Source organism: Microcaecilia unicolor, chromosome 11, assembly GCF_901765095.1.
Source record: "Microcaecilia unicolor chromosome 11, aMicUni1.1, whole genome shotgun sequence".
NCBI lineage: Eukaryota > Metazoa > Chordata > Amphibia > Gymnophiona > Siphonopidae > Microcaecilia > Microcaecilia unicolor.
The window spans coordinates 25098720-25125485 of record NC_044041.1 but is presented as its reverse complement, the minus strand read 5'-3'; the positions used below and the strand labels follow the sequence as shown (position 1 = coordinate 25125485).

Below are 26766 nucleotides of genomic sequence, written 5' to 3'. Positions count from 1 at the left end.
GTGGATTTGAGAGGAATTCTTAAAAGATGAGAAGAAACCAAGAAAATGCAGTATTTAATAAAAGCTATGCTTTATCATCAGACCTATAGTTAGGTAGGGGAGTGTATTAAAAGCTTATGGGGTCTATATTCAAAACAATTTAACCAGGTAGGAGAACCTTATGCTTGTATAGCACTAGCACAGAATAATCAGCTGTGCCCATGTAGCTTCCAGACATCACCAGGCCTAATTTAGCTGGCCGCAGTCAGCATTTTAAAAAACACTGACCACCACTGTCCGAATATTGACCCCCTATATATTGTAAATATCATTGAAAGCATATTAAAATATTGTGTCCCCTGTGTTGGTTAATTGGCAATTGTGTCTGTGGTAATCTCAGCATTTCTATTGTATTCCCCATGTTTTGGAATTGGTTACCTAGACAGTAGTGCCTAAAAGTGGATATCCAGAACGTGTTTAATGTGACCAGGGATTGCCACACATTTTGCCAACCAATCAGAGCATGCATAATGCAGTAGCTTGACAAAGAATTTACACTGATACTCTCTTCATCTGGTACTTCATAATCAAAACATTTACATTTTTTGCTGAATGCTTTTGAAACACTGAGATATAAAGGTAACATAATTTCCAGGATCAGTTGGAAAAATCTATAGCTAAGGCCCCTGATTCCCACAGATTTCACTTTAATCTTCCAGAGATGTGGGCAAAAATGGTCCTGGGTGGCACTCACTAATATGAAAGTCTTGACTGAAATATTCACTATCCTTTAGTTTTCAAGTTGAGTACTGATTCATTTGGGAATCTCTTGTTCAAAGACTCTACAGCAGTGGTGTTCACAACCTAGTCCTCAGGGCACACCTAACCAGTCAGGGTTTTCTAGTTATCCCCATTGAATGGGAATATCCTGAAAACTCCTACAGGGTTGAAAACCTCTGCTCTGCTCTACAGTGTGCTGGGGGGTCTGTGTAGTTTTAACCTTGCAGGTTACCGTTCACCCTTTTGACTCTTAGGCACTCTTGGAAAGTCATAATTTTGGTGGCAGTCACTTCAGTTAACAGAGGGGCTGAAGTAATAAAACTGGCATTTAAAAATATCTGCTATTGTTGAGCAAAAATTTAACGAATGTGCTAAATCTGACTTTACTTTCAAGGTATTAAGTTAGAGGTTCTTTTACAAAGCTGTAGTAAAAATTGACCTTAGCACACCCTCACACGGGTCTTTCCCATGTGTTAAGACCATTTTTACCACGGCCATAATAACCCCAATTTTTTTACTTATATCATTAATGGCCATGCACTAATGCTGCCATTAGCGTGCACCCAGGGGCCCTTTTACTAAAGGGTTGCCAGTTGGCAACCTAGAACTACCGACAGCCCAACACAACCGCCGGCAGTGCTTCTGCCCTGAGCGCGTGCCATTTCTGGTGCCACGGAAAATAATTCTGTAATTTATAGCGTGGCGCTAACCTGGCGGTAATCGAGTCTCACGCTGTCAGGTTACTGCCACGTCAACGCTCAATGGGCCAGAAACTGACATGAAATTGTGTGATTGCTAGACTGGAGAGACCAGAGCCTTGGAAATACCCCTTTGTTTCCCTCCCTATCTGATATGACCACTGTTTCCCTCCCTAGCTGCTATGACTCCAGCCACTCTATCCCTCCCCCCCCCCCCCTCCCCACTAAGGAACTTTATTTTGTTCCATCTCAACTAACTCGCTCACTACTCTGTCCAGCCCACCCACTTCTAACTGCAGCCCCAGCTCCCTTCCCTCTCCACTGAAATCCCCAGCCTCCAACCTTTTTCATGGCTCTCGGGCCCAGGTCTTGCCTTTGGGGATACCCAACTGGGTGGGTTTTTTAACCATTTCCTTCAAGTAAGGAAAGCTAATGAAGGCTTTACTTCATTCAGAACCTGAAGTAAAAAATATAGCTTTGAAATAGATAGTTTTAAAAATAGTTCTTACTTCTGAAGTTTATAGATTCCATCACTGGTTTGAAAAGAGTAACTAATTTCTTACAGTTCATGTATGTGCTATTTCGCACATGATATTGCTGTTTTAGAACTGATCATAGTTTAGCAAACTTAAGTGCTAAAACCAATACTATATCGATAGGCAATTTGGTATACAAACAGGCTTATTTTCAAAAGTGATCGCCGGCCATCTTCTGACATAAATCGGGAGATGGCCGGCGATTTTGCAAAAGCGGCGAAATCGGTATAATCGAAAGCGGCATTTTTGACACCATCGCCGCTTTTCTGTCTCCGCGCCGGCGAAAGCTCAAGGGGGCGTGTTGGCGGCGAACCAACGGCGGGACATGGGCGGGCATGGGCTTGGCTACCAGATGGCTGGCTTTTGCGGATAATGGAAAACAAAAAAGCGGCGTTCATCATTATTTCGCCGGGTTTACTTGGTCCTTTAATTTTCACGACCAAGTCTCAAAAAGGTGCCCCAATTGACCAGATGACCACCGGAGGGAATGGGGGATGACCTCCCCATACTCCCCCAGTGGCCACCAACCCCCTCCCACACTCAAAAAATTAAAATAAAACATTTTTTTGCTAGCCTCTATGCCAGCCTCAAATGCCATACCCAGCTCCCTGACAGCAGTATGCAAGTCCCTGGAGCAGTTTTTAATGGGTGCAGTGCACTTCAGGCAGGCAGACCCAGGTCCATCCCCCCCTACCTGTTACACATGTGGTGCTAAGTGTTGAGCCCTCCAACCCCCCAAAACCCACTGTACCCACATGTAGGTGCCCCCCTTCACCCATAAGGGCTATGGTAATGGTGTAGAGTTGTGGGGAGTGGATTTGGGGGGAATTTGGGGGGCTCAGCACCCAAGGAAAGGGAGCTATGGACCTGGGAGCTATTTGTATATATATTTTTTATTTTTAGAAGTGCCCCTTAGGGTGCCCGGTTGGTGTGCTGGCATGTCAGGTGGACCAGTGCTCTACAAATGCTGGCTCCTCCCATGACCAAATGCCTTGGATTTCGCTGGATTTGAGATGGCCGCCATTAGTTTCTATTATCGCTGAAAAACAAAACCGGTGATCTCAAACCCGGCGAACTCTGGCGTTTGGCCGGGCTAAACCGGATGGCCGGCCACCTTTTTTGAAAATGCGGTTCCGGCCAGCTGTTGCACCGCAGCCAAAATAGATCGCCGGCGACCTATTTCTCCGGCGACGTTCGATTATGCCCCTCCAAGTGTGCTAATACTGTAAAAAGAAGTGATGCACTTTTTGCATCAGTCCCAGAATCAGTGAATTATTTTCACTTTTTCTCACACATTAAATCGAGAAAGCTAAACTCAGAATTCTTACTTTTATAGGAATCTTTATTCTGGCCATATAGGGCGCTGAAAATATTTCCACCTAGGCATATTCTATAAACCGTGCCTAGATTTAGGTGCAGTTTATAGAAAATTCCTAGCAGGTTTATAGAATATGCCTCTCAGCCATGCCTGCACCTAACTCTAGGCGTGTCCATTTACGCCAAGTAAAACTTGGTGTAAATGCTGGCGTCTGAGTTGGGCATGCAGCAGGTGTATTCTATAACCCTGACCGTAGATTTTCAGACCACCCATGGCCACGCCTCCTTACATTAGAATTTATACTCACCACTTTATAGAATAAGCTTAGTGTCAACCTGATGATGACCCCATTAGCCAAGTCTTTAGCCACCCAAGGTCTCAACCCATTCATCTATGCAGACGACGTCGCAATTTATATCCCCTTCAAAATGATCTGACAGAAATCGCCAACAAAATGAACCTTGGCTTGTACACCATGAACTCATGGGCAAATGCATTCCACCTAAAACTCAATACAGAAAAAACACACTCCCTCATCATCTCATCCCAATACAATATAAACATACCCACAAACTTAGTCACCCCAGACCACACCCTCCCTATTTCAGATAGCCTGAAAATCCTCGGTGTCATAATCGACCAAAACCTTACACTTGAGAGCCAAGTTAACTCCATAATCAAGAAAATGTTCCACTCAATGTGGAAACTCAAACGTGTGAAACCATTCTTCCCGAGGGCAACATTCCGCAACCTAATAAAATGAATGGTACTAAGCCATGCAGACTACTGCAATGGAATCTATGCGGGATGCAAAGAACAACTCATAAAGAAACTACAGACGCTCAAAACACAGCAGCCAGGCTTATATTTGGAAAATCACGATTCGAAAGCGCCAAACCCCTCTGAGAAAAACTGCACTGGCTCCCAATCAAAGAATGTGTAACTTTTAAAATCTGCACCCTGGTCCACAAAATTATCTATGGCGAAGCCCCGGGAAAACATGACCGACCTTATAGACCTGCCAACCAGAAACACAATTGGACCATCACGAACATACTTAAATCTTCACTACCCTAGCTGCAAAGGACTCAAGTACAAATCAATATACGGATCCAGCTTCTCCTATATAAGCACGCAAATGTGGAATGCACTACCGAAAGCCATAAAAACAATGTTTCCATATCATCAAGCTGATCAATCCATAGACTGGTGGGTTGTGTCCATCTACCAGCAGGTGGAGATAGAGAGCAATCCTTTTGCCTCACTATATGTGGTCATGTGCTGCTGGAAACTCCTCAGTATGTTCTCTATCTCAGCAGGTGGTGGTCACACACAGCAGCAGCTCTGGCTAGGCCTCCGTTAAAAAAAAAAAAAAAAAATTTTGAACGTCCTTAAGGGCGTTTATTTCGACGTTTATTTAAACGTTTACTGCAGCTACTCACTGGGACACCAGTTCGTTACAGCTCGGAGCGGAAAGCAGGTAATTTTTACCTTTTTATAGCGGGCAGGGGGTTCCCCGATTGATCTCCACGTGGCCTATGGCGTCGGAGGGCGAGGGCGCAAAGAATCGCTCCCCGGATCGCGTGTGCGCTCCTAGAGGGGATGCGGGGGTCTTAAAGCCTGATTCGCCCTTGTTGGGTGACAGTTTGGTGACCGATGAGTGTCCCAGTTCTTCCTCCGGTCTGGCGGTTTTTCCCGCCATAAACGCCCATCCCCCGCTGCTCGCGTCTGCCATCTTGGCCGGCCATGCTACTCGGACGGCTTCTTCTCGGGCCGCCCTTGAGGTGGGAGACGTTAATGCCATGAACGCCCTTAATTTGGGCGACGGCATAAAAGCGGCTAAAGTTAAGCGCCGTTCTTCCCGCGCGGCTCCTTCGCGGAGTGTCGCGCCGGACGCCATCTTGGATGCGCAGCATGTTTCTCCCCCGCTCTTGCGAGCGCCGGTTGAGGGTGCGTCTAGGGCTGTGGCCCAGGCTGCTGAAGTGCACATTCGGGGGGGTTTCTCCCCCGAGTTTATTTTGCTGCTGCATCAGGCCTTCCTTATGCAAAACGCTGCCCCTGCTCCCTCATCTGATAAAGAGGTTGAGGCCCCCGGAAGTAAACGCCCTCGGGTGGATTCCCAGGCCTTGGAGGACTTTGTCTCCTCCGATGTAGATGAGGGCAGCGTATCAGAGTTCTCCCAATGGTCCTTTAGGGATTCCTTGGAGGAGACGGATCCCCGCTCGGATGGAGCGGATGACCCCTCTGCAGCGCGGATCTTTCGCTCAGAGGATTTGCCCAACCTGTTTTTGCAGGCCATGAGCATTTTGAAGATTTCCTCTCCGGAGGACGTCTCTCCCTCAGCCCCTGTTGGCTCCACCATTATGCTGGGGACGAAGCGCCCGCCTAGAACCTTCCACGTGCATGAGGCCATGCACACCTTGATTTCAGCTCAATGGGATGTCCCGGAAGCGAGCCTCAAAGTGGCTAGGGCTATGTCCCGCCTCTATCCTTTGCCTGAAGATGAATGTGAGGCCTTTTTGTGGCCTACCGTGGATTCTTTAATCACTGCGGTGACTAAGAAAACGGCATTGCCGGTGGAAGGTGGCACGGCCCTAAAGGACGCCCAAGACAAAAGATTGGAGGCGGCCTTAAGGTCGTCCTTTGAGGCGGCTGCTTTAAGTTTGCAGGCCTCAGTGTGCGGCTCCTATGTGGCTAGGGCGTGCCTGACTATGGTACGGCGGGCTTCCCCCTCGGATCCTTCCTTGAGGGCTGATTGGCCGGCCCTGGAATCGGGCTTGGCCTATTTGGCAGACTTGCTGTATGATGTCTTGAGAGCCTCGGCTAAAGGAATGGCTCAGACAATCTCTGCGCGGCGGTGGCTTTGGCTGAAGTATTGGTCTGCTGACCACGCCTCTAAGTCCCACCTGGCTAAATTGCCTTTTAAAGGCAAGCTGCTCTTTGGGGTCGAGCTGGACAAAATCGTGACCGATCTCGGCACGTCTAAGGGCAAGAGGTTACCAGAGGTCAGGGCTCGGGTCAGTACTCGCCCCGGTACCTCCAGAGGACGGTTTCAGGAAGCCCGTCGGTACCGCCCGGGCAGGTCGGGCTCTTCTGCCCCCTCTTCCTTCAAGAGGAACTTCTCCCCCAAGCAGCGTTCCTTTCGCAGAGACCGCCGTCCCGGAGGTGCGCCCTCCGGTCCTCCCCCAGGGTCTCGTACCCAATGACGGGGCCTTGGTCCACGCCCCAGTGCAGATTGGAGGACGGCTGTCCTCGTTTCTGGGCGAGTGGACCAGAGTAACTTCAGACGCTTGGGTGCTGGAAGTCATCAGAGACGGCTACAAGCTAGAGTTCTGCCAACCCTTAAGAGACGGGTTTGTACTCTCTCCCTGCAAGTCTCCGGTCAAAGCTGTGGCAGTGCAGCAGACTTTGGACAATCTGATCCCCCTGGGCGCGGTCGTTCCGGTGCCAGTAAATCAGCTAGGCAAGGGACGTTACTCCATTTACTTTGTGGTTCCAAAGAAAGGAGGTTCTGTCCGGCCTATCTTCGACCTCAAAGGGGTCAATCGGGCCTTGAAAGTTCGGCACTTTCGCATGGAGACTCTCCGCTCTGTTATAGCGGCAGTGAAGGCAGGGGAGTTCCTGGCATCCTTGGACATCAAGGAAGCGTACTTGCATATTCCCATCTGGCCTCCTCATCAACGCTTTCTGCGTTTTGCAGTCCTGGGCCGACACTTCCAGTTCAGAGCCCTCCCGTTCGGGTTGGCTACTGCTCCGCGGACCTTCTCCAAAGTAATGGTGGTCATCGTGGCCTTCCTGAGAAAGGAAGGAGTCCAAGTCCATCCTTATCCGGACGACTGGTTGATCCGAGCCCCCTCTTATGCAGAGTGCGGCAAAGCTGTGGACCGGGTGATTGCTCTTTTGAGCTCCCTGGGGTGGATCATCAACTGGGAGAAAAGCCAGCTGCGCCCGACTCAGTCCCTGGAGTATCTGGGAGTTCGTTTCGACACCCAAGTGGGCAGAGTGTTCCTGCCGGACAATCGGATTGTCAAACTTCAGGCTCAGGTGGACCAGTTCCTAGTAGCCTCTCCTCTTCGGGCTTGGGACTATGTGCAGCTGTTGGGCTCTATGACGGCCACGATGGAAGTAGTGCCCTGGGCCAGGGCTCATATGAGACCACTCCAACACTCTCTGCTGCAGCGCTGGACTCCAGTGTCGGAGGATTATGCTGTGCGCCTTCCCTTGGACCCAGCAGTGCGCAAGGAGCTGAGCTGGTGGCTGAAGACAGACAAGTTGTCTGCAGGAATGCCTCTTGTGACCCCGGAGTGGATTGTGGTCACGACGGACGCCTCTTTGTTGGGCTGGGGAGCCCACTGCTTGGGAAGGACAGCGCAGGGGCTTTGGTCTCCTGCAGAGGCAAAGTGGTCTATCAACCTCCTAGAACTCAGAGCCATTCGGTTGGCGCTTTTGGAGTTCCTCCTGGTACTGGCGTTGAAGCCAGTACGGGTTCTATCGGACAATGCCACGGCTGTGGCCTATGTCAACCGCCAGGGAGGTACCAAGAGCGCCCCTCTAGCCAAGGAGGCTATGAATCTGTGCCAGTGGGCGGAAGCGAACCTGGAACAGCTGTCAGCGGCCCACATTGCCGGAGTCATGAATGTCAAGGCGGACTTTCTCAGTCGCCATACCTTGGATCCCGGAGAGTGGCAGCTATCGGTTCAGGCGTTCTTGGACATCACGAAGCGCTGGGGCCAGCCGAGCCTAGATCTGATAGCGTCATCGGCCAATTGCCAAGTGCCGCGCTTTTTCAGCAGAGGACGGGACCCTCGATCTCTGGGAGTAGATGCTCTCCTCCAACAGTGGCCAACACAGGAGCTTCTCTATGTGTTCCCGCCCTGGCTCATGTTGGGCAGGGTGCTAGACCGGGTGGCAAAGCATCCGGGCCGGGTAATCCTGGTGGGTCCGGACTGGCCCAGACGTCCCTGGTATGCGGACTTGATCAGGCTCTCAGTGGACGACCCTCTGCGACTGCCAGTGGAGCAGGGCCTGTTGCATCAGGGTCCCGTGGTGATGGAGGATCCCTCCCCCTTTGGTCTTACGGCCTGGCTATTGAGCGGCAGCGTCTGAGGAAGAAGGGCTTCTCAGACAAGGTCATCGCCACTATGCTGAGAGCGAGGAAGCGCTCTATTTCTACTGCTTACGCCAGGGTTTGGCGTACCTTTGCAGCGTGGTGTGAAGCAGGCTCACTTTCTCCCTTCACTGCTCCAATCTCTTCAGTGTTGGCGTTCCTGCAAGAAGGTCTGGAGAAAGGCCTGTCGCTCAGTTCCCTTAAAGTCCAGGTAGCGGCTCTGGCTTGCTTCAGGGGCCGCCTGAAGGGTGCTTCCCTGGCTTCGCAGCCAGATGTGGTGCGTTTTCTCAAGGGAGTTAATCACCTGCGCCCTCCTCTGCACTCAGTGGTGTCTGCGTGGAATCTCAACCTGATGCTAAGAGCCTTGCAGAAGCCGCCTTTTGAACCCTTGTCAAGGGCATCTCTGAAAGACCTGACGTTGAAAGCAGTCTTTTTGGTGGCTATCACTTCAGCCAGAAGAGTTTCCGAGCACCAGGCGCTCTCTTGTCGAGAGCCTTTTCTGCAGTTCACTGAGGCAGGAGTGTCTATTCGCACAGTGCCTTCCTTCCTGCCCAAGATTGTGTCTCGCTTCCATGTGAATCAGCAGCTCTGTCTCCCTTCCTTTCGTAGGGAGGACTACCCAGAGGAATACTCTGCTCTCAAGTATCTGGATGTGAGACGAGTCATCATCAGATACTTGGAAGTGACCAATGATTTCCGGAAATCGGATCATCTGTTTGTCCTGTTTGCAGGTCCTCTTAAGGGTCTGCAGGCTGCTAAGCCTACAGTGGCAAGATGGGTCAAGGAAGCCATTGCAGCGGCTTATGTGGCCGCAGGGAAGGTGCTGCCTATCCAGCTGAAGGCTCACTCCACTAGAGCTCAGGCGGCCTCGATGGCAGAGGCCGGGTCCGTCTCCTTGGAAGAGATTTGCAAGGCGGCAACTTGGGCATCGGCCCATACCTTCTCCAGGCATTACCGCTTGACTGTGGCTGCTCGGGCGGAGGCCCGGTTTGGAGCTTCAGTGTTGCGGTCAGGGATTTCTATGTCCCGCCCTGGGTGAGTACTGCTTCGGTACATCCCACCAGTCTATGGATTGATCAGCTTGATGATATGGAAGGTAAAATTATGTATCATACCTGATAATTTTCTTTCCATTAATCATAGCTGATCAATCCATAGCCCCTCCCAGATATCTCTACTGTTTGTATTCTGGTTGCATTTCAGGTGCAAGTTTAGTCTTCAGTTCAGGAGGACTTCGTGTTCAAGTTTTTTCAATTGGATTCTTCAAGAGTTGAGACGAGTTTGTGTTACAGTGAGCTGCTGCATTCCTCTCCCCTCCGTGTTGCGGGGCTGGATTGAGACCTAAATTCTGCCGGCGTTCCCTCCCGCTTCAGGCGGTTGTAGGGCAGCTTTGTACCCCTCCCGCTTCGGCGGTGTTAGGGTCAGTCAGCTCCTCCCGCGGTTGCGGTTGCAGGATAAGCCAGATCCCCCCGCATCGGCGGGTGTGGTGTCCCTCCCCCGTTCCGCGGGGATGAGCTGGACGGATTCCCCTCCCCCACTTGTGTGGGGATGAGCTGGGTTAATTCCCCTCCCCCGTTTCGGCGGTGGTGAGCTGGGCAGAGTGTCCCTTTGTGGGTGTAATTCTCTAAGTGCTGAGTCCTGCGGATGGAGCTTGGATATCGACATACTGAGGAGTTTCCGGCAGCACATGACCACATATAGGGAGGCAAAAGGATTGCTCTCTATCTCCACCTGCTGGTAGATGGACACAACCCACCAGTCTATGGATTGATCAGCTATGATTAATGGAAAGAAAATTATCAGGTATGATACATAATTTTACCACAACCACCTTAATTTCTGGAAATCACTAAAGACCAACCTGTTTGAAAAGCCATACCCCGCTGACCCAACTTAAGTGCCTGAACCCAGCGACACAACGAAAACAAAGCCCGTAATGAACACTATGTAACTCTTCTTCTCTACGATAGATCCTTCTGTACCATTAAATGTATATTTTCTAATTATATTTCCACCTATCATGATATATTGTAAGCCACATTGAGCCTGCAAAGAGGTGGGAAAATGTGGGATACAAATGCAACAAATAAATAATCTCTTTCGATAATCACATCACTTTGTATTTATCATCACCGGAGGCGGCTAACGTCTCATGGTACTATGTAAGCCACATTGAGCCAGCAAATAGGTGGGAAAATGTGGGGTACAAATGTAACTAATAAATAATTGCTTGTTATGTGGCAATTATCGGTGCTGATTGGCTTGTTAAATAAATAAATTGTGCATGCAAATCCAGAATATGCCTGGATTTGTGCTTGCAATTTCTTTCATGCTATATTGAACCTGGAGGATACATCTTGAAGTCCTTAGATGAAACAAAATTGAGCAGATCTACCCTTATCAGCATAAGTGGTTCACTGGTATGAATTACTGTAACTTCAGCACAGTATGCATCCTTAGGATAAATGAACTATTACCTACAAACAATGGGGGTGATCTGTAAACCATTTTTGCAAGTATGTAAATGGACTGCTATAAAAATAGGTTACACCTAAAAATGTGCACAGCGCAAGCCGGCACATACTTATATAGTAATCATCCTTAGGGACAAAATTTGAGCAGTTCATGGACAGGGTCTCGCTTTATGCATGTACTGTACGCATGTATATTTTCATCTGCTTTTGAGGAGGTGTAATGTCCGCACCTTCAGTGTAGGCACAGTTTCTCCAGGATTTGTGCTAGTATTTTATAAAGACTGACTGGTGCTTATTTGCCTATGTAAAATAGGCCGCCTGCCTTATAACGAGATTCAAGGTGAGGTAACAAATCTAACAAGACAACTGAATATTTATCAGGAACTACAAATAGGCAAATATAAGGAAAACAAAGACTGCAAAAGCGGTACTAGCAACGATAATGAGAAAACAAGTGCGTCTTTAGCATCTTCCGAAAAGTTAACTAATCCTTCAATTGATGAATCTGGACAGGAAGACTATTCCAGAGACTAACAATTAGAAAACGGAGAGAATGTGTAAGAACGGATTTGAATCTAACGTACTTAACAGATAGAAATGTTAGTTAAATATTGATAATGACCAAGAAGTAAAACAATCATTTAAGGGGTCCTTTTACCAAGTGGCGAGGGCCATTTTTTCCACAGCCAGTAAAAGGCCCCCCCCCCCCCCCCCTAAATGGCCACGGGGTGAGATAACTCTTACCGCCTGGCCATGCGGCAGAGAGCCCTTACCTCCACACATTGAGCTACCGATAAGGGCTCCCGTACTAACTCGGCGGTAACCAAGCAGCTCGCAGAGATGCCTAATTACTGCCGGGTTATCGCCACGCAAACCATTTCCGGGGGTTTTCTTTTTCCCATAGAAATGGCACACGCTCAGGGCGGGACTATCACCGACGGCCGCGTTGGGCCGGCGGTAGTCGTGGATGTGTTGGGCTTACCGCTGCTCTTTAAAAGGGCCCCTAAGTTTTTGTGACACATCCTCAGGAAAGGCTTCAAATAGAAACTTAAAAACCAAGCAGAACACTTTTAAAACAAATCCTTGCCTAAACAGGCAGCCAATGTAATCTATTAAGCCAGTGGCTCCCAAACCTGGTCCTGGAGGCACCCCAGCCAGTCAACTTTTCAGTATATCCACCATGAATATTCATGAGATAGATTTGCAATCAGTGGAGGCAGTGCATGCAAATCTCTCATGAATATACATTGTGGATATCCTGAGAATCACTGTATCAAGCAAAGGGAAAACGTGGTCATAACTTAGATTTGGGAAAGATCAATCAGTCTCGCTGTGGAGTTTTGAACCATTTGAAACTTAGCAACGTACTTTGCTGCTATACCTAAGTATAAAGAGTTCTCCGAGGACAAGCAGGCTGCTTGTTCTCACTGATGGGTGACGTCCACGGCAGCCCCTCCAATCGGAATCTTCACTAGCAAAGTCCTTTGCTAGCCCTCGCGCGCACCGCGCATGCGCGGCCGTCTTCCCGCCCGAAACCGGCTCGAGCCGGCCAGTCTTCTTTTGTCCGCACTCGGTACGGTCGTATTTTTCGCCGTGTCGAGCCCCGGAGAGTCGACCTCGCGCGTCCATATTGTTGAACGTGTTTTTTCTTCGGAAAAGCTTTTCTTCTACTCGGGAAGTGCTCCGGAACCCCTCCACCGGGTTCCGTTTCAATCCTCCCCGTATTTCCAGCTTTTGGCCCCGATAAGTTTTCTTTCGTCGTCGGGGGAGGCCTCTTTTCGGCCTCGGTCGAGATTTTCTCCCTCTAAAGTTTTTGGTGCTCTTTTTCCGTCATTTCGGACTTTGATTTCGCCGGCGTGATTTTTCCGCCCATGACATCGAAGCCTTCCAGCGGCTTCAAGAAGTGCACCCAGTGCGCCCGGGTTATCTCGCTCACTGATCGACACTCGTCGTGTCTTCAGTGTCTGGGGGCCGAGCACCGCCCTCAGAACTGTAGTCTGTGTTCCCTGCTTCAAAGGCGGACTCAGGTAGCGAGACTAGCCCAGTGGAACGTTTTGTTCTCGGGCTCTTCGTCGGCATCGGCACCGGGATCTTCGAGTGCATCGACGTCGTCAGCGTCCAGACCATCTTCCTCGGCTGCCCTTGCATCGAGTGCATCGAGGCATCGGGCCTCTGCATCGGCGCCGAGACATCGGATAGCTGCATCGACGCCGGTGGTACCGGGACCTCGTCTGCTGATGTCGTCGGACGGTGGTGCATCGTCAGGAGTGCAGGTGAGGGCTGTCCATTCCCCTGCTGGTGGCGGTGAGCCTTCGGGTGGGTCTCCTCCCACCCTGAGGGCTCCTGCGGTACAGCCCCCCCGAGACCGACCTTCTTCGGCCTCGGCCCCGAGGAAGCGACGGATGGATTCTACGTCCTCCTCGTCGGTGCCGGGGAGCTCCGGTGACATGCTTCGGAAGAAGTCAAAGAAGCATCGACACCGGTCTCCTCCCCGCGTCGGCACCGAGCAGGCATCGGCACCGAGAGGACCGCTCACCCTCTGTCCAAGAGGTGTCGATGCGCTCCACTCTGGACAGCCCGGAACAGCCTCCTCGCCCGGAACAGGTCCTGACGTCGTCGCCTGCATCGACCTCACAGCCTTTCTCTGCAGCCGCTCTAAACGAGAGCCTCCGGGCCGTTCTCCCAGAGATTCTGGGAGAGCTGTTGCGCCCTACCCCTCCGGTACCGGCGGTGCTTGCGCCTCCGGTACCGTCGAGCGTGGCGCCGGCTGGCCCATCGCCCAGGTTGAGGTCCCCGACGTCGGTACCGCGTGCGGTGCCGGCAGCGGCCACCTCCCAGGAAGGCTCCCCGACTACGTCGGCGGAGGGAGCTTCGCCAATGCGGGCGAGGGAGTCTACCTCTCGACGCCCCCATCGTGGACGTGGCTCCACTGAGTCGAGCAGGGCGAGGTTGCAGACACAGGTTCGTGAACTTGTGTCTGACACCGAGGGTGAGGCCTCGTGGGAGGAAGAGGAAGATCCTAGATATTTCTCTGACGAGGAGTCTGAGGGTCTTCCTTCTGATCCCACTCCCTCTCCTGAAAGACAGCTTTCTCCTCCCGAGAGTCTGTCTTTTGCTTCCTTTGTCCGGGAGATGTCTACGGCCATCCCCTTCCCGGTGGTTGTGGAGGACGAGCCCAGGGCTGAAATGTTTGAGCTCCTGGACTATCCTTCTCCACCTAAGGAAGCGTCCACCGTTCCCTTGCACCATGTCCTAAAAAAGACATTGCTTGCGAACTGGACGAAACCCTTAACTAATCCCCACATTCCCAAGAAGATCGAGTCCCAGTACCGGATCCATGGGGACCCAGAGCTGATGCGCACTCAGTTGCCTCACGACTCTGGAGTTGTGGATTTGGCCCTAAAGAAGGCTAAGAGTTCTAGGGAACATGCTTCGGCGCCCCCGGGCAAGGACGCTAGAACCTTAGACTCCTTTGGGAGGAAGGCCTACCATTCCTCTATGCTCGTGGCCAAAATCCAGTCTTACCAGCTCTACACGAGCATACACATGCGGAACAATGTGCGGCAGTTGGCGGGCTTGGTTGATGCTCTTCCCCCCGAGCAAGCCAAGCCTTTTCAGGAGGTGGTCAGGCAGCTGAAGGCGTGCAGAAAATTCCTGGCCAGAGGAGTTTATGACACTTTTGATGTTGCGTCCAGGGCCGCTGCTCAAGGTGTGGTGATGCGCAGGCTCTCATGGCTGCGTGCCGCCGACCTGGAGAATAGAATCCAGCAGCGGATTGCGGACTCGCCTTGCCGTGCGGACAACATTTTTGGCGAAAAAGTCGAACAGGTGGTAGAGTCTCTCCACCAGCGGGATACCGCATTCGACAAATTCGCCCGCCGGCAGCCTTCAGCTTCTACCTCTACAGGTAGACGATTTTTCGGGGGAAGGAAGACTGTTCCCTACTCTTCTGGCAAGCGTAGGTACAATCCTCCTTCCCGACAGCCTGCGGCCCAGGCTAAGCCCCAGCGCGCTCGCTCTCGTCAGCAGCGTGCGACTCAGCAAGGCCCCGCGGCTCCCCAGCAAAAGCAAGGGGCGAGCTTTTGACTGGCTCCAGCAGAGCATAGCCGACATCCAAGTGTCCGTGCCGGGCGACCTGCCAGTCGGAGGGAGGTTGAAAGCTTTTCACCAAAGGTGGCCTCTCATAACCTCCGATCAGTGGGTTCTCCAAATAGTCCGGCAAGGATACACCCTCAATTTGGCATCAAAACCTCCAAATTGTCCACCGGGAGCTCAGTCTTACAGCTTCCAACACAAGAGGGTACTTGCAGAGGAACTCTCTGCCCTTCTCAGCGCCAATGCGGTCGAGCCCGTGCCATCCGGGCAAGAAGGGCTGGGATTCTATTCCAGGTACTTCCTTGTGGAAAAGAAAACAGGGGGGATGCGTCCCATCCTAGACCTAAGGGCCCTGAACAAATATCTCGTAAAAGAAAAGTTCAGGATGCTTTCCCTGGGCACCCTTCTCCCCATGATTCAGCAAAACGATTGGCTATGCTCTCTGGACTTGAAGGATGCCTACACACATATCCCGATACTGCCAGCTCACAGACAGTATCTGCGATTTCAGTTGGGCACATGCCACTTCCAGTACTGTGTGCTACCCTTTGGGCTCGCCTCTGCGCCCAGGGTGTTCACAAAGTGCCTAGCTGTGGTAGCAGCGGCACTTCGCAGGCTGGGAGTACACGTGTTCCCATATCTCGACGATTGGCTGGTAAAGAGCACGTCCGAGGCAGGAGCCCTGCAGTCCATGCAGATGACTATTCGCCTTCTGGAGCTACTGGGGTTTGTGATATATTACCCAAAGTCCCATCTTCTTCCAGTGCAGAACCTCGAATTCATAGGAGCTCTGCTGGATTCTCGGACGGCTCGCGCCTATCTTCCAGAGACGAGAGCCAACAACTTGTTGTCCCTCGTCTCCCGGGTGCGAGCGTCCCAGCAGATCACAGCTCGGCAGATGTTGAGATTGCTGGGCCACATGGCCTCCACAGTTCATGTGACTCCCATGGCCCGCCTTCACATGAGATCTGCTCAATGGACCCTAGCCTCCCAGTGGTATCAGGCCGCTGGGGGTCTAGAGGACGTGATCCACCTGTCCACGAGTTTTCTCGAATCCCTGTATTGGTGGACGATTTGGCCCAATTTGACTCTGGGACGTCCCTTCCAAATCCCTCAGCCACAAAAAGTGCTGACCACGGATGCGTCTCTCCTGGGATGGGGAGCTCATGTCGATGGGCTCCACACTCAAGGAAGCTGGTCCCTCCAGGAACGCGATCTACAGATCAATCTTCTGGAGTTACGAGCGATCTGGAACGCTCTGAAGGCTTTCAGAGATCGGCTGTCCCACCAAATTATTCAAATTCAGACAGACAACCAGGTTGCCATGTATTATGTCAACAAGCAGGGGGGCACCGGATCTCGCCCCCTGTGTCAGGAAGCCGTCAGCATGTGGACCTGGGCTCGCCGGAACGGCATGGTGCTCCAAGCCACATATCTGGCAGGCGTAAACAACAGTCTGGCCGACAGGTTGAGCAGGATTATGCAACCTCACGAGTGGTCGCTCAACTCCCGTGTGGTGCGCCAGATCTTCCAAGCGTGGGGCACCCCCTTGGTGGATCTCTTCGCATCTCGAGCAAACCACAAAGTCCCTCAGTTCTGTTCCAGACTTCAGGCCACCGGCAGACGGGCATCGGATGCCTTCCTCCTCGATTGGGGGGAGGGCCTGCTGTATGCTTATCCTCCCATTCCTCTGGTGGGGAAGACTTTGTTGAAACTCAAGCAAGACCGAGGCACCATGATCCTGATTGCTCCTTTTTGGCCGCGTCAGATCTGGTTCCCTCTTCTTCTGGAGTTATCCTCCGAAGAACCGTGGAGATTGGAGTGTTTTCCGACCCTCATCACGCAGGACGAAGGGGCTCTTCTGCATCCCAACCTCCGGTCCCTGGCTCTCACGGCCTGGATGTTGAGGGCGTAGACTTTGCCTCTTTGGGTCTGCCAGAGGGTGTCTCCCGCATCTTGCTTGCTTCCAGGAAAGACTCCACTAAGAGAAGTTACTTCTTTCATTGGAGGAGGTTTGCCGTCTGGTGTGACAGCAAGGCCCTAGATCCTCGCTCTTGTCCTACACAGACCCTGCTTGAATACCTTCTGCACTTGTCTGAGTCTGGTCTCAAGACCAACTCTGTAAGAGTTCACCTTAGTGCAATCAGTGCATACCATTACCATGTGGAAGGTAAGCCGATCTCAGGACAGCCTTTAGTTGTTCGCTTTATGAGAGGTTTGCTTTTGTCAAAGCCCCCGGTCAAGCCTCCTACAGTGTCATGGGATCTCAATGTCGTTCTCACCCAGCTGATGAAACCTCCTTTTGAGCCACTGAATTCCTGCCATCTGAAGTACTTGACCTGGAAGGTCATTTTCTTGGTGGCAGTTACTTCAGCTCGTAGAGTCAGTGAGCTTCAGGCCCTAGTAGCCCAGGCCCCTTACACCAAATTTCATCACAACAGAGTAGTCCTCCGTACTCACCCTAAGTTTCTGCCAAAGGTCGTGTCGGAGTTCCATCTGAACCAGTCAATTGTCTTGCCAACATTCTTTCCCCGTCCTCATTCCTGCCCTGCTGAACGTCAGCTGCACACTTTGGACTGCAAGAGAGCATTGGCCTTCTACTTGGAGCGGACACAGCCCCACAGACAGTCCGCCCAGTTGTTTGTTTCTTTTGACCCCAATAGGAGGGGAGTGGCTGTAGGGAAACGCACCATATCCAATTGGCTAGCAGATTGCATTTCCTTCACTTACGCCCAGGCGGGGCTGGCTCTTGAGGGTCATGTCACGGCTCATAATGTTAGAGCCATGGCTGCGTCGGTAGCCCACTTGAAGTCAGCCTCCATTGAAGAAATTTGCAAAGCTGCGACGTGGGCTTCTGTCCACACATTCACATCCCATTACTGCCTGCAGCAGGATACCCGACGCGACAGTCGGTTCGGGCAGTCAGTTCTTCAGAACCTGTTTGGGCTTTAGGATCCAACTCCACCCCCCGAGGGCCCTGTTTGTTCTGTTCCAGGCTGCACTCTCAGTTAGTTGGTAAATTTTTTTAGGTCAATCTCAGTTATGTCCTCGCCGTTGCGAGGTCCAATTGACCTTGGTTGTTGTTTTGAGTGAGCCTGGGGGCTAGGGATACCCCATCAGTGAGAACAAGCAGCCTGCTTGTCCTCGGAGAAAGCGAATGCTACATACCTATAGAAGGTATTCTCCGAGGACAGCAGGCTGATTGTTCTCACAAACCCGCCCGCCTCCCCTTTGGAGTTGTGTCTTCCCTTCAGAGTTTTGTCTTGCTACATACTGGACTGGCCGGCTCGAGCCGGTTTCGGGCGGGAAGACGGCCGCGCGGTGCGCGCGGGCGCGCGAGGGCTAGCAAAGGACTTTGCTAGTGAAGATTCCGATTGGAGGGGCTGCCGTGGACGTCACCCATCAGTGAGAACAATCAGCCTGCTGTCCTCGGAGAATACCTTCTACAGGTATGTAGCATTCGCTTTACTGTAATCAAGTATCGAGAAAATAACCAGTTGAACAATAACCCTGAAATGCTGTTGCTGAAAATAAGAGCACAGCAAAGTTGTTTGAGTTTAAAGTAAGTCTTCTGTTCTACATTATTTATCTGAGTTTCCATAGAGAAGTATCGAGGGTAACTCTGAGGACCTTGGACTTTCCACTTTCAGTGTATTTCCATGTTCCATGGCAGTACAATGAGGAATATGAGAAGGATGCATTCTGAACCATAAAACCTTAGTGTTTTCTGCATTCAGTTTGAAATGTGCAGAGGTTCACCAATCTACTATTTTCTTAATGCATGTGTAAACAGTAGAAGACATAGAATCAGTTTTCTGCTTGACTGCAATAAAAATAAAAATATCACCAGCATGCAACATTAATTGTTCCCCAGGTTCCAAGGAAATCTGAGTGCTCATATAAATATTGTACAGTAAAAGTGAAACAGGGAACCCTGAGGCACACCACATGGTGGAGTCCAAGGGTTTGAAAAATTACTGTCTTTCAAAACAACATACTGTCTTTTGGTTAGAAGTAATTTAAGCTAAAAAAAACCAAAACAAAACAAGAGTCCACTAATCCAAAGCCTGACAGTAAAGTTAATAGTATTTCATGATAACTGTGTCAAAGGCAGCAGAAATGTCAAACTGTAACAGCACCATTTTGCCACCCCGACCCAAAACCTGCTTAACCGTAGAGGTCAAAGATAGCAACACAGTTTCAGTTCTGTGCTACAGTCAGAACTCGTGTTGGAACCCTAGAAGCCCTGCCACAAAATTTCCTTCAGTTTTTTGCTACGTGTCAGGTACCCTTATTTTTTTTTTTTTTTAAATGCACTGTAGGGGATCATTTTTAAAATGCCCAGGTTGTTTACAAATTTGTGAATACCTTTTGAAAATTTGGGGTGCCAGAAACTACAGGTACAAAAGTACCTCAGACTTTGCACCTGCTTTACACATCAGTGGCAAAGAACATGCAGGGATTTTAAAAATGAAATCCTTGTGTGTATTCTGCCTTCTCCCTACTTTGGTCCCATCCTTTTATTTTTCAGTCCAGGGAATCTGTCCAGGTAGCTGCTTAATTGCCCAAACAAATCCTCTCCTTTTATGTATTAGTAAACAACAGAAAGCATTGTTACTGAATGTCGCCTCCATACTGATTGTGCCCCTCTGACCCGTCCCATTTATCAGAGGTTGGTGCTTTAATAACTGTGGCACAAAACAAGGCTGCATATTAGCACTAATATCCTTCTGTTCTATTTTTCATGATGGTCCCGGATACCTTCAGGACATGAATTGGGAAGTTTGCATATAGTTAGAATGAGGTGGAGGATTCTTCAAAGTGAAATGTCTGCGGCCTTGCTCTAAGGTGGTGGAACTGGCAGTCAGGGTGACTGCACTAGTAGCCCACTCGGACATCCAAGTTAGTGTAGACCAGTATGCTGAGGCAGCTAGACACTTCAGGCTTTGTATCATCAGCCTGAAAAACGGAGATCATATACGAGCCAGCTTCATCGAAGTCAGTGGTTCTCAGCCCTGTTCTTAGGATATTCTCGGCCACTCAGGCTTTCCAGATAGCCACAAAAATTTGCTTATATTGCTTCAGTCATATGCAAAGCTATCCAATGCATATTCAGTGAAAACCAGACTGGGTTGAGAGTTCTTTCTGAGTCCTATGTTGAGATTAGAATTTTCTTTGAGAGCACTCCACAAAACTTTCCTGCTGCACTCGGTTATCTTTTAAGCATTCTTTCTAACTTTCAGTGATTGAGTACTCAAATTAGGTAAGGTGTAGCCGAGGCAAGCCCTTCCTTTGACAGACTCCTGTCATCATCTCTGGAATGAGAAGGGGTAAAAGGCATTCACAGTGTTGTAAGCCATGGATCATGGATGCCAGACTGCAGATGCCTCAAGCAACATAAGCAATTGTACTAGTCTCCCTGAGAGCTAATAGAAAGTGGCAACAGTCAGGTCTTCAAAAGATGTAGGATTTCTATTGTGGAGGGTATCAAACTTCCCAACTTTGTGCTCCATGGCTAACTGAAAAATGGGCATAGATCAGCCAAAAAATTTTCATTTCATGTTTCCCATCTAATTTCCAAGAGTGTTCATTTTTTTCATCTGTTGTCATGTGAATAATGTCATTAAGAATGCACACTCTTTTGGAAGAGTACGCAGTATTGATGGCATATGAAAAAATGCATTTTGTTTTTAGCTCTGCTCATTTTTGTTTGCCAATGAATGAATATCCCGATTAAAAGACAGCTTCAAGCATGTCCTTAAAATCTGGAAGATGGATTTAAAGCCTTGGACAGGATTAGTTGAAACAACTTTGTCATTTGGCCATTTGGCCTGAAAACAACATGAACACAAGCAGAAGTAAAAGATAATGAGAGAAGAAAGTGGAGGAGGGGGGCGCCAAGGAGGTCTTATTGGCAGTGGAGGGAGGGGACCCAATTCAACATTAGCACCTGCAACATTGGGGGAGGGATGTGCACTGCCTCTTATTACTCACTGTAAATTATGACAGTGAAGGAAGGCCAACGCTTCAAATGCAAGATTCACCTGTGTCACTCTGAAACTAGGATTACATCAACAGACATACGAATAAACTAAGTCAAAAGGAGTTGCTAGATATTCATCCTGCATCCCCAGGAGACTCCATCATCAAATTATATTCTTATTTTTCAGATGACTTGGATAAACCTAGGGAAGCAGCAAAACTGTTGTGCATTTACTAGTCCTGTTTTGCATTTATAAATTTATAATTTGCACTGCCCTCTGCTGCTCAGAGATGAGCTACAATTTTGTTTCAACCTTTTTTTTTGTTTTGTTTTTACAACAGTTTCAATAGAGAAATAGTGGTGTAAAGGGGGAAATGGGACTTGATAATAATTGTATCTGATATCCTGAAATGACAGTGTCGTAACAAAACTATGTAAGTCACATTGAGCCTGCAAATAGGTGAGAAAATGTGGGATACAAATGCAATAAATAAATAAAGATATACCGCCTTTCTGAGGTTTTTGCAACTACATTCAAAGCGGTTTACATATATTCAGGTACTTATTTTGTACCAGGGGCAATGGAGGGTTAAGTGACTTGCCCACAGTCACAAGGAGCTGCAGTGGGAATCAAACTCAGTTCCCCAGAATAAGAGTCCACTGCAGTAACCACTAGGCTATTCCTCCACTCGCAACAGTCCATGTAGAAGCCTGCCTTTGCAGATCAGCAATGTGGCCGGACGTCAGACTCACAGAAACAGAAGCCTGCGCGGCCGCGTTGCTGATCTGCAAGGGCAGGCTTCTACATGGAATGCTGCTAGTGGAATAGCAACATTCCATGTAGAATCTCAAATAGTAGCAACAGAAAAGTAGCAACATTCCATGTAGAATCTCCAATAGTAGCAACATTCCATGTAGAATCTCAAATAGGGAAAGGGAAATGGGACTTGATATACCACCTTTCTGTGGTATTTTGAACTACATTCAAAGCGGTTTATATATATTCAGGTACTTATTTTGTACCAGGGGCAATGAAGGGTTAAGTGACTTGCCCAGAGTCACAAGGAGCTGCAGTGGGAATCGAACTCAGTTCCTCAGGATCAAAGTCCACTGCACTAACCACTAGGCTACTCCTCCATTGATTTATTTCTGCTTTCTTCTTATGACCCTGCACAAATGAGCTTCAAACAAATCATTCATACAGATTTGCATTTATTCACTGGGAAAGCCACAGAAAGCAATGGTACCTGAAAACAATTACATCATATGTTACAGAGTGATCAAAACATTTGCAAATCGTTGCCATCAGATGTTCATCTAGTAGACACAAGCACATTGCCCAAGGGGATAATTTTATAAATGCATACATGCATAAAAAGTATGCACATAAATCTTCCCTATGCACACTTAGCAGATCTCAAAAAATGTAAGTATGCATATCCCTTCCACTTTGGAAACTACCCCAGGAAATTTATGTTCTTATATTTATACGTGTTTGGGGCACACAAACTTCCTGGTTTAATTTGCATGCATATGTATACATTTTCTAAGGTATGCTCATAAACACTAACCCCTCCCTAGCCTGCTCCTAGGAATGCTTCCATTAAGGCTGGATAAACGTGTGTACAGGGTGTACATGTGTATTAGTAAGGTAATTTTACAAAAACCTGTTTCTGCATGTAAAACACTGCTTTATGCAAAGGAGTGCTTTGGAGAACTACCCAACTAATAATAATTTCTCTATCACCAAGCAGAGAATCTGTATTCAGCTTTCAGCATATGTTCCTTGTCATGTGAATATCCAAGAAAGAATTACATTTTATTTATTTATTTAATACATTTGTATCCCACTAAAAGCAGGTTCAATGCGGCTTACATAGTATTAGGTTATACAGAATTTTGTTAGATAGGTAGGAAAATTAAATGTAGCATAGGAATAGCTTGGATGGGTCAGTAAATATAGGCGATATGGGGTAGTGATTGGATGGAGAAGTGGAAGAATGGATGGGTTGGTATGGATAGGTGATGTGGGGGGTGATGTGGGAGATGTAGTCTGGGTCAATGTCGTTGTCGTTGCTTCTTCAGTGTTCATTAGGTAGATAGGTTCATAAGTTTAATCAGGGTCTTTAGGGTAGGCTTGCTTGAATAAATGGGTTTTTAAAGCTTTCCTGAAAGGTAGATGGTCATAGATTGATCGGATATGTCTAGGGAGGGTGTTCCAGAGTTGGCTGCCCAGGAAGGAGAAATTGGATCCATAATAAGTTTTGTACTTGAGACCTTTACAGTTGGGATAGTGCAGGTTGAGGTTCACCAAATAAAAGCATGTTACATATAAGAACTTTTATGCGAACTACAGATTCCAGAAACAAATAATGTAAGCTGCCAACTGCAGTCCAGTTTAACAATAGCCAGCATTTCCTCACTGCCTCTGTTATATTTACATGCCTTTAAGTGAATAATATAGTTTTGTTTTGGGGTTTTGTTTTTTTTTTTGCAGTGAATTAATTTTAAATTCATTTTCTTTCCATTTGTTTTTTTTAGCTACCTACCTGTGTCTCCGCCCGACAATGCCGCTTCAGCTAGAAAGCAGCAATCAAGTAGTCGCTTCTCATCTTCTTCAACGGAAGTGGATTCCCATGATTCCACCAGTGACCAAAGGCACAGGAGCCTGGACCGTTGCAGTGTGGAGATGGATTCTGCAGACAGCACAGAGAAGCAAGTCTCAGCTAGCCCTAGTCCTGGGGGGGAAGCAGTTGACTTCTCATTTTTGGACGTAAGTTGACTTGCAATAAGCCCTGGTATACATAAAGTCTGAAAAAGGACCTGCAAGTTGATTTTTTTTTCTTTACTAAAGCCTTGCTGAACATGGAACCTTTTGTAAAATGTGTGTAAGGATGTGCTGAAATATTTTTTTTTAAAAAGGCTTCACTTAGTGTCCTGTTTACCAAGCTGCGCTATAGGCGCACTAGCATTTTTAGTGTGCGCTAACACTAGCGCACTTTAGTAAACAGGGCCTTTAGAATCTTACATGTGTGAGCAGCAGTAGTTAATATGTAGTGGACCAGATTTTGTAAAACTACAAGAGATGCCAATTAACAAGCCAAATTCTAAATGCTGCGGAACCCTTTTTAAAGTTACCTCCAGAATAAGTAGTGAAGGTACAAATTAATTTTTTGGTCCTATTAGACCCTGTGTATTTATAAAAAAAAAAAAAACTCAAAAATCGGGTGTCACATAAGAAATAATGTGTCTTATAAACTTGCCCCTCACATAAAAGTATGTGCGATGGTAAGATTGTATATTTGGTGTAGGCATGTTCTAGGGCAGAGTTCGTATGGAGAGTGGATGGAGTCACGATTTATACAGACACATTTCCAGCTGTTCGAAAACTGATGTAAATGTACTTGTGCTTTCTGCAGGATTTGTGCTAGTATTTTATAAAGACATACAGATGTCTATAATAGCAATTCTATAAATTGGCACCAAGATTTAGGCGCCCCAATGCTGTGTGCTCAGTGCCAATTCTATGGCGGTATCTGGGCAATAAGATTCTATTATAGAACCCAAGCGTAAGTCAGCATTGGTGCACTTCGAGTTAGGCACCAAGTTACACCATGTCAATAATGGTTCTAACTAAGTGTTTTAACACACACACCCTGCTATAAAAGTTGCCAAAAATTGCACATGCCCAATTTGACCGCACAGTTTAATTGAATAATGAGCTGATTAGCACTAGCAATTATTGGCGCTAATTGAAATCAATATGTACACGCATAAATTTAAACCAAACAAAAAAATCCACGCAATAAGAAACAACAATCAGGGAAAAAGCCTCAAAGAGCTTTAGAGACTATAGAATCAGTCTCAATCAAGCTAAACGGACAAAATAGTCCTCTCTTCATCATAGGCAAAAAAAACCCTGCGGCCCCAGCTATGTAAAATCTCTACGCTGTGGCCAAAAACACTTTATTTAGATTTTTTTCAAATTAACTAATATTCAATGCGTTGAACGCTACACCAGGAACACAGAAAAATATCCCAGGCCTCAGGGTTTTTTGCCTATGATGAAGAGAGGACTATTTTGTCCGTTTAGCTTGATTGAGACTGATTCTATAGTTTCTAAAGCTCTTTGAGGCTTTTTCCCTGATTGTTGTTTCTTATTGCGTGGATTTTTTTTGTTTGGTTTGAATTTAGATTTTTATCCACACCACATATTACTTTTTAGTGGATTCTAACACTCACAAATTTAGGCATGATCCCCACCTAAATTTGACATGCGTCCCAAAAAAAAGGATATAGAAATGGGAGGGTCATGGATGATTCAGGGTGGAGCGTGGGTGTGGATTTGAGGTTCGTGCACAGTTATAAGGGGGTTCTACATATAAATTTAGGTGTGGGCATTTGTACCACATTTTTATTGGTGCAAATGGACATGCCTAAATTTACATGTGACCCCTGCACTTCAGCACTATTCTATAAATTTAGCACGGCTCATAGAATAGCGCTTAAGCGGGGGTGTTTTGGCAACAATCTTTTAAACACGATTTATAGAATTCACCCCATAGTTTACTATAAATTACGCATTTACCCTGGAGACATGCCCATGACCTGCCCACATGTTCACACATCCTCAAACCTATAAATAAGGGGGGAATTCTATAAATGGTGCTTAAAATATGGTACCGGAAAAAAAATCGGCACTATGCACAATTCTATAAAGGGTGCCGCCAACACGCTTCTGGTCACACTGCCTTTTGAGTTTGTGCTAGTAGAGTTAGGTGCCATGCCTTATAGAATAGCGCACAGATTTTAATGGGTGCCAATTTATATCAACAATTGGTGGTTCAAACACTTAACAAATAAATCCCTCCACTCACTGGTAAATCACCCAAATAACATCAAAAATAACCAGGAGAAAAAGACATAATTCAAAATAAAGGAGTAATGCCCTCGGATTAGTAACACACCCATAAGGCAAATAACACATTCATTGGGCAAAAACTCCAAGAGGAAATGGTGGAAGAGTCATCTGAGGCTGGTGGTGTCGTTTATGAGAGATTGTCCTCACCCGAGTCCCTGATGAAAGAGTGAAACCCGCGGTGTTGGGCATTGGTACAGGGGAGCCAAGATACGGTCTCACTCTGTCTCAGCACGAGTTGTTGGACTGGTGAGTTATCTCAAGAGACTAAGCTCAGTAGCACATTATTTTGTAATAGTGCTTTTTAAAAAGATTTTGAAGTACTGGAGAGTGTTATCTTTGAGCCAATCTTTTGACATGCGTGAGACTGGTTATAGATATAAAATACACTTTAATTACACTTAAATCACACAGTTGGTTGTACCATTTCCATTTGGAGTTTTTTTCCCAATGAATGAAGTGTAAACTTTCACCCTGTTAGCAGTTGTTTATTATAACTGCCTCATTGATGTGCTATTAATCTGAGGTCATTACTCCTTTATTTTGGATTGTGCTTTTCACCCGGTTATTTTTGAAGAAACAATTGGTTGTTAGCATCCAATTTTTAACATTAATATATGTGCATACATCTCATGAGCACACCCAAATTTTGGTGCATAAATCCAAGCACCAACTATAGAATCTGAGGGTAAGTGATTTTGGTGCATATGTTATAAAATAGCACTTAGCACTAAATGCCAATTTGTGGCACCCATCACACACAAGTGGTGTTGTTCCACAACTTATGCACCTAGTTGGTGCCTATCTTGTCTTTTGCCCTCTTAATTCAGATAAAAAAATATTACTCTCTAATGGGAGAAGTTGGGTCTCATTTTATG

General features: G+C 47.7%; 1 protein-coding gene across 2 annotated transcripts in view; it reads left to right on the top strand.

Annotated features, from left to right (window-relative positions):
* Positions 1-26766, top strand: part of KIAA1671 (KIAA1671 ortholog) — a 357819-nt gene that overhangs the window by 304377 nt on the left and 26676 nt on the right. For both annotated transcript variants that reach the window (XM_030220129.1, XM_030220128.1), the window contains exon 7: positions 23512-23743. In XM_030220129.1, coding sequence (XP_030075989.1) covers positions 23512-23743 — 232 coding nt within the window. The remainder of the gene's footprint in view (positions 1-23511; positions 23744-26766) is intronic.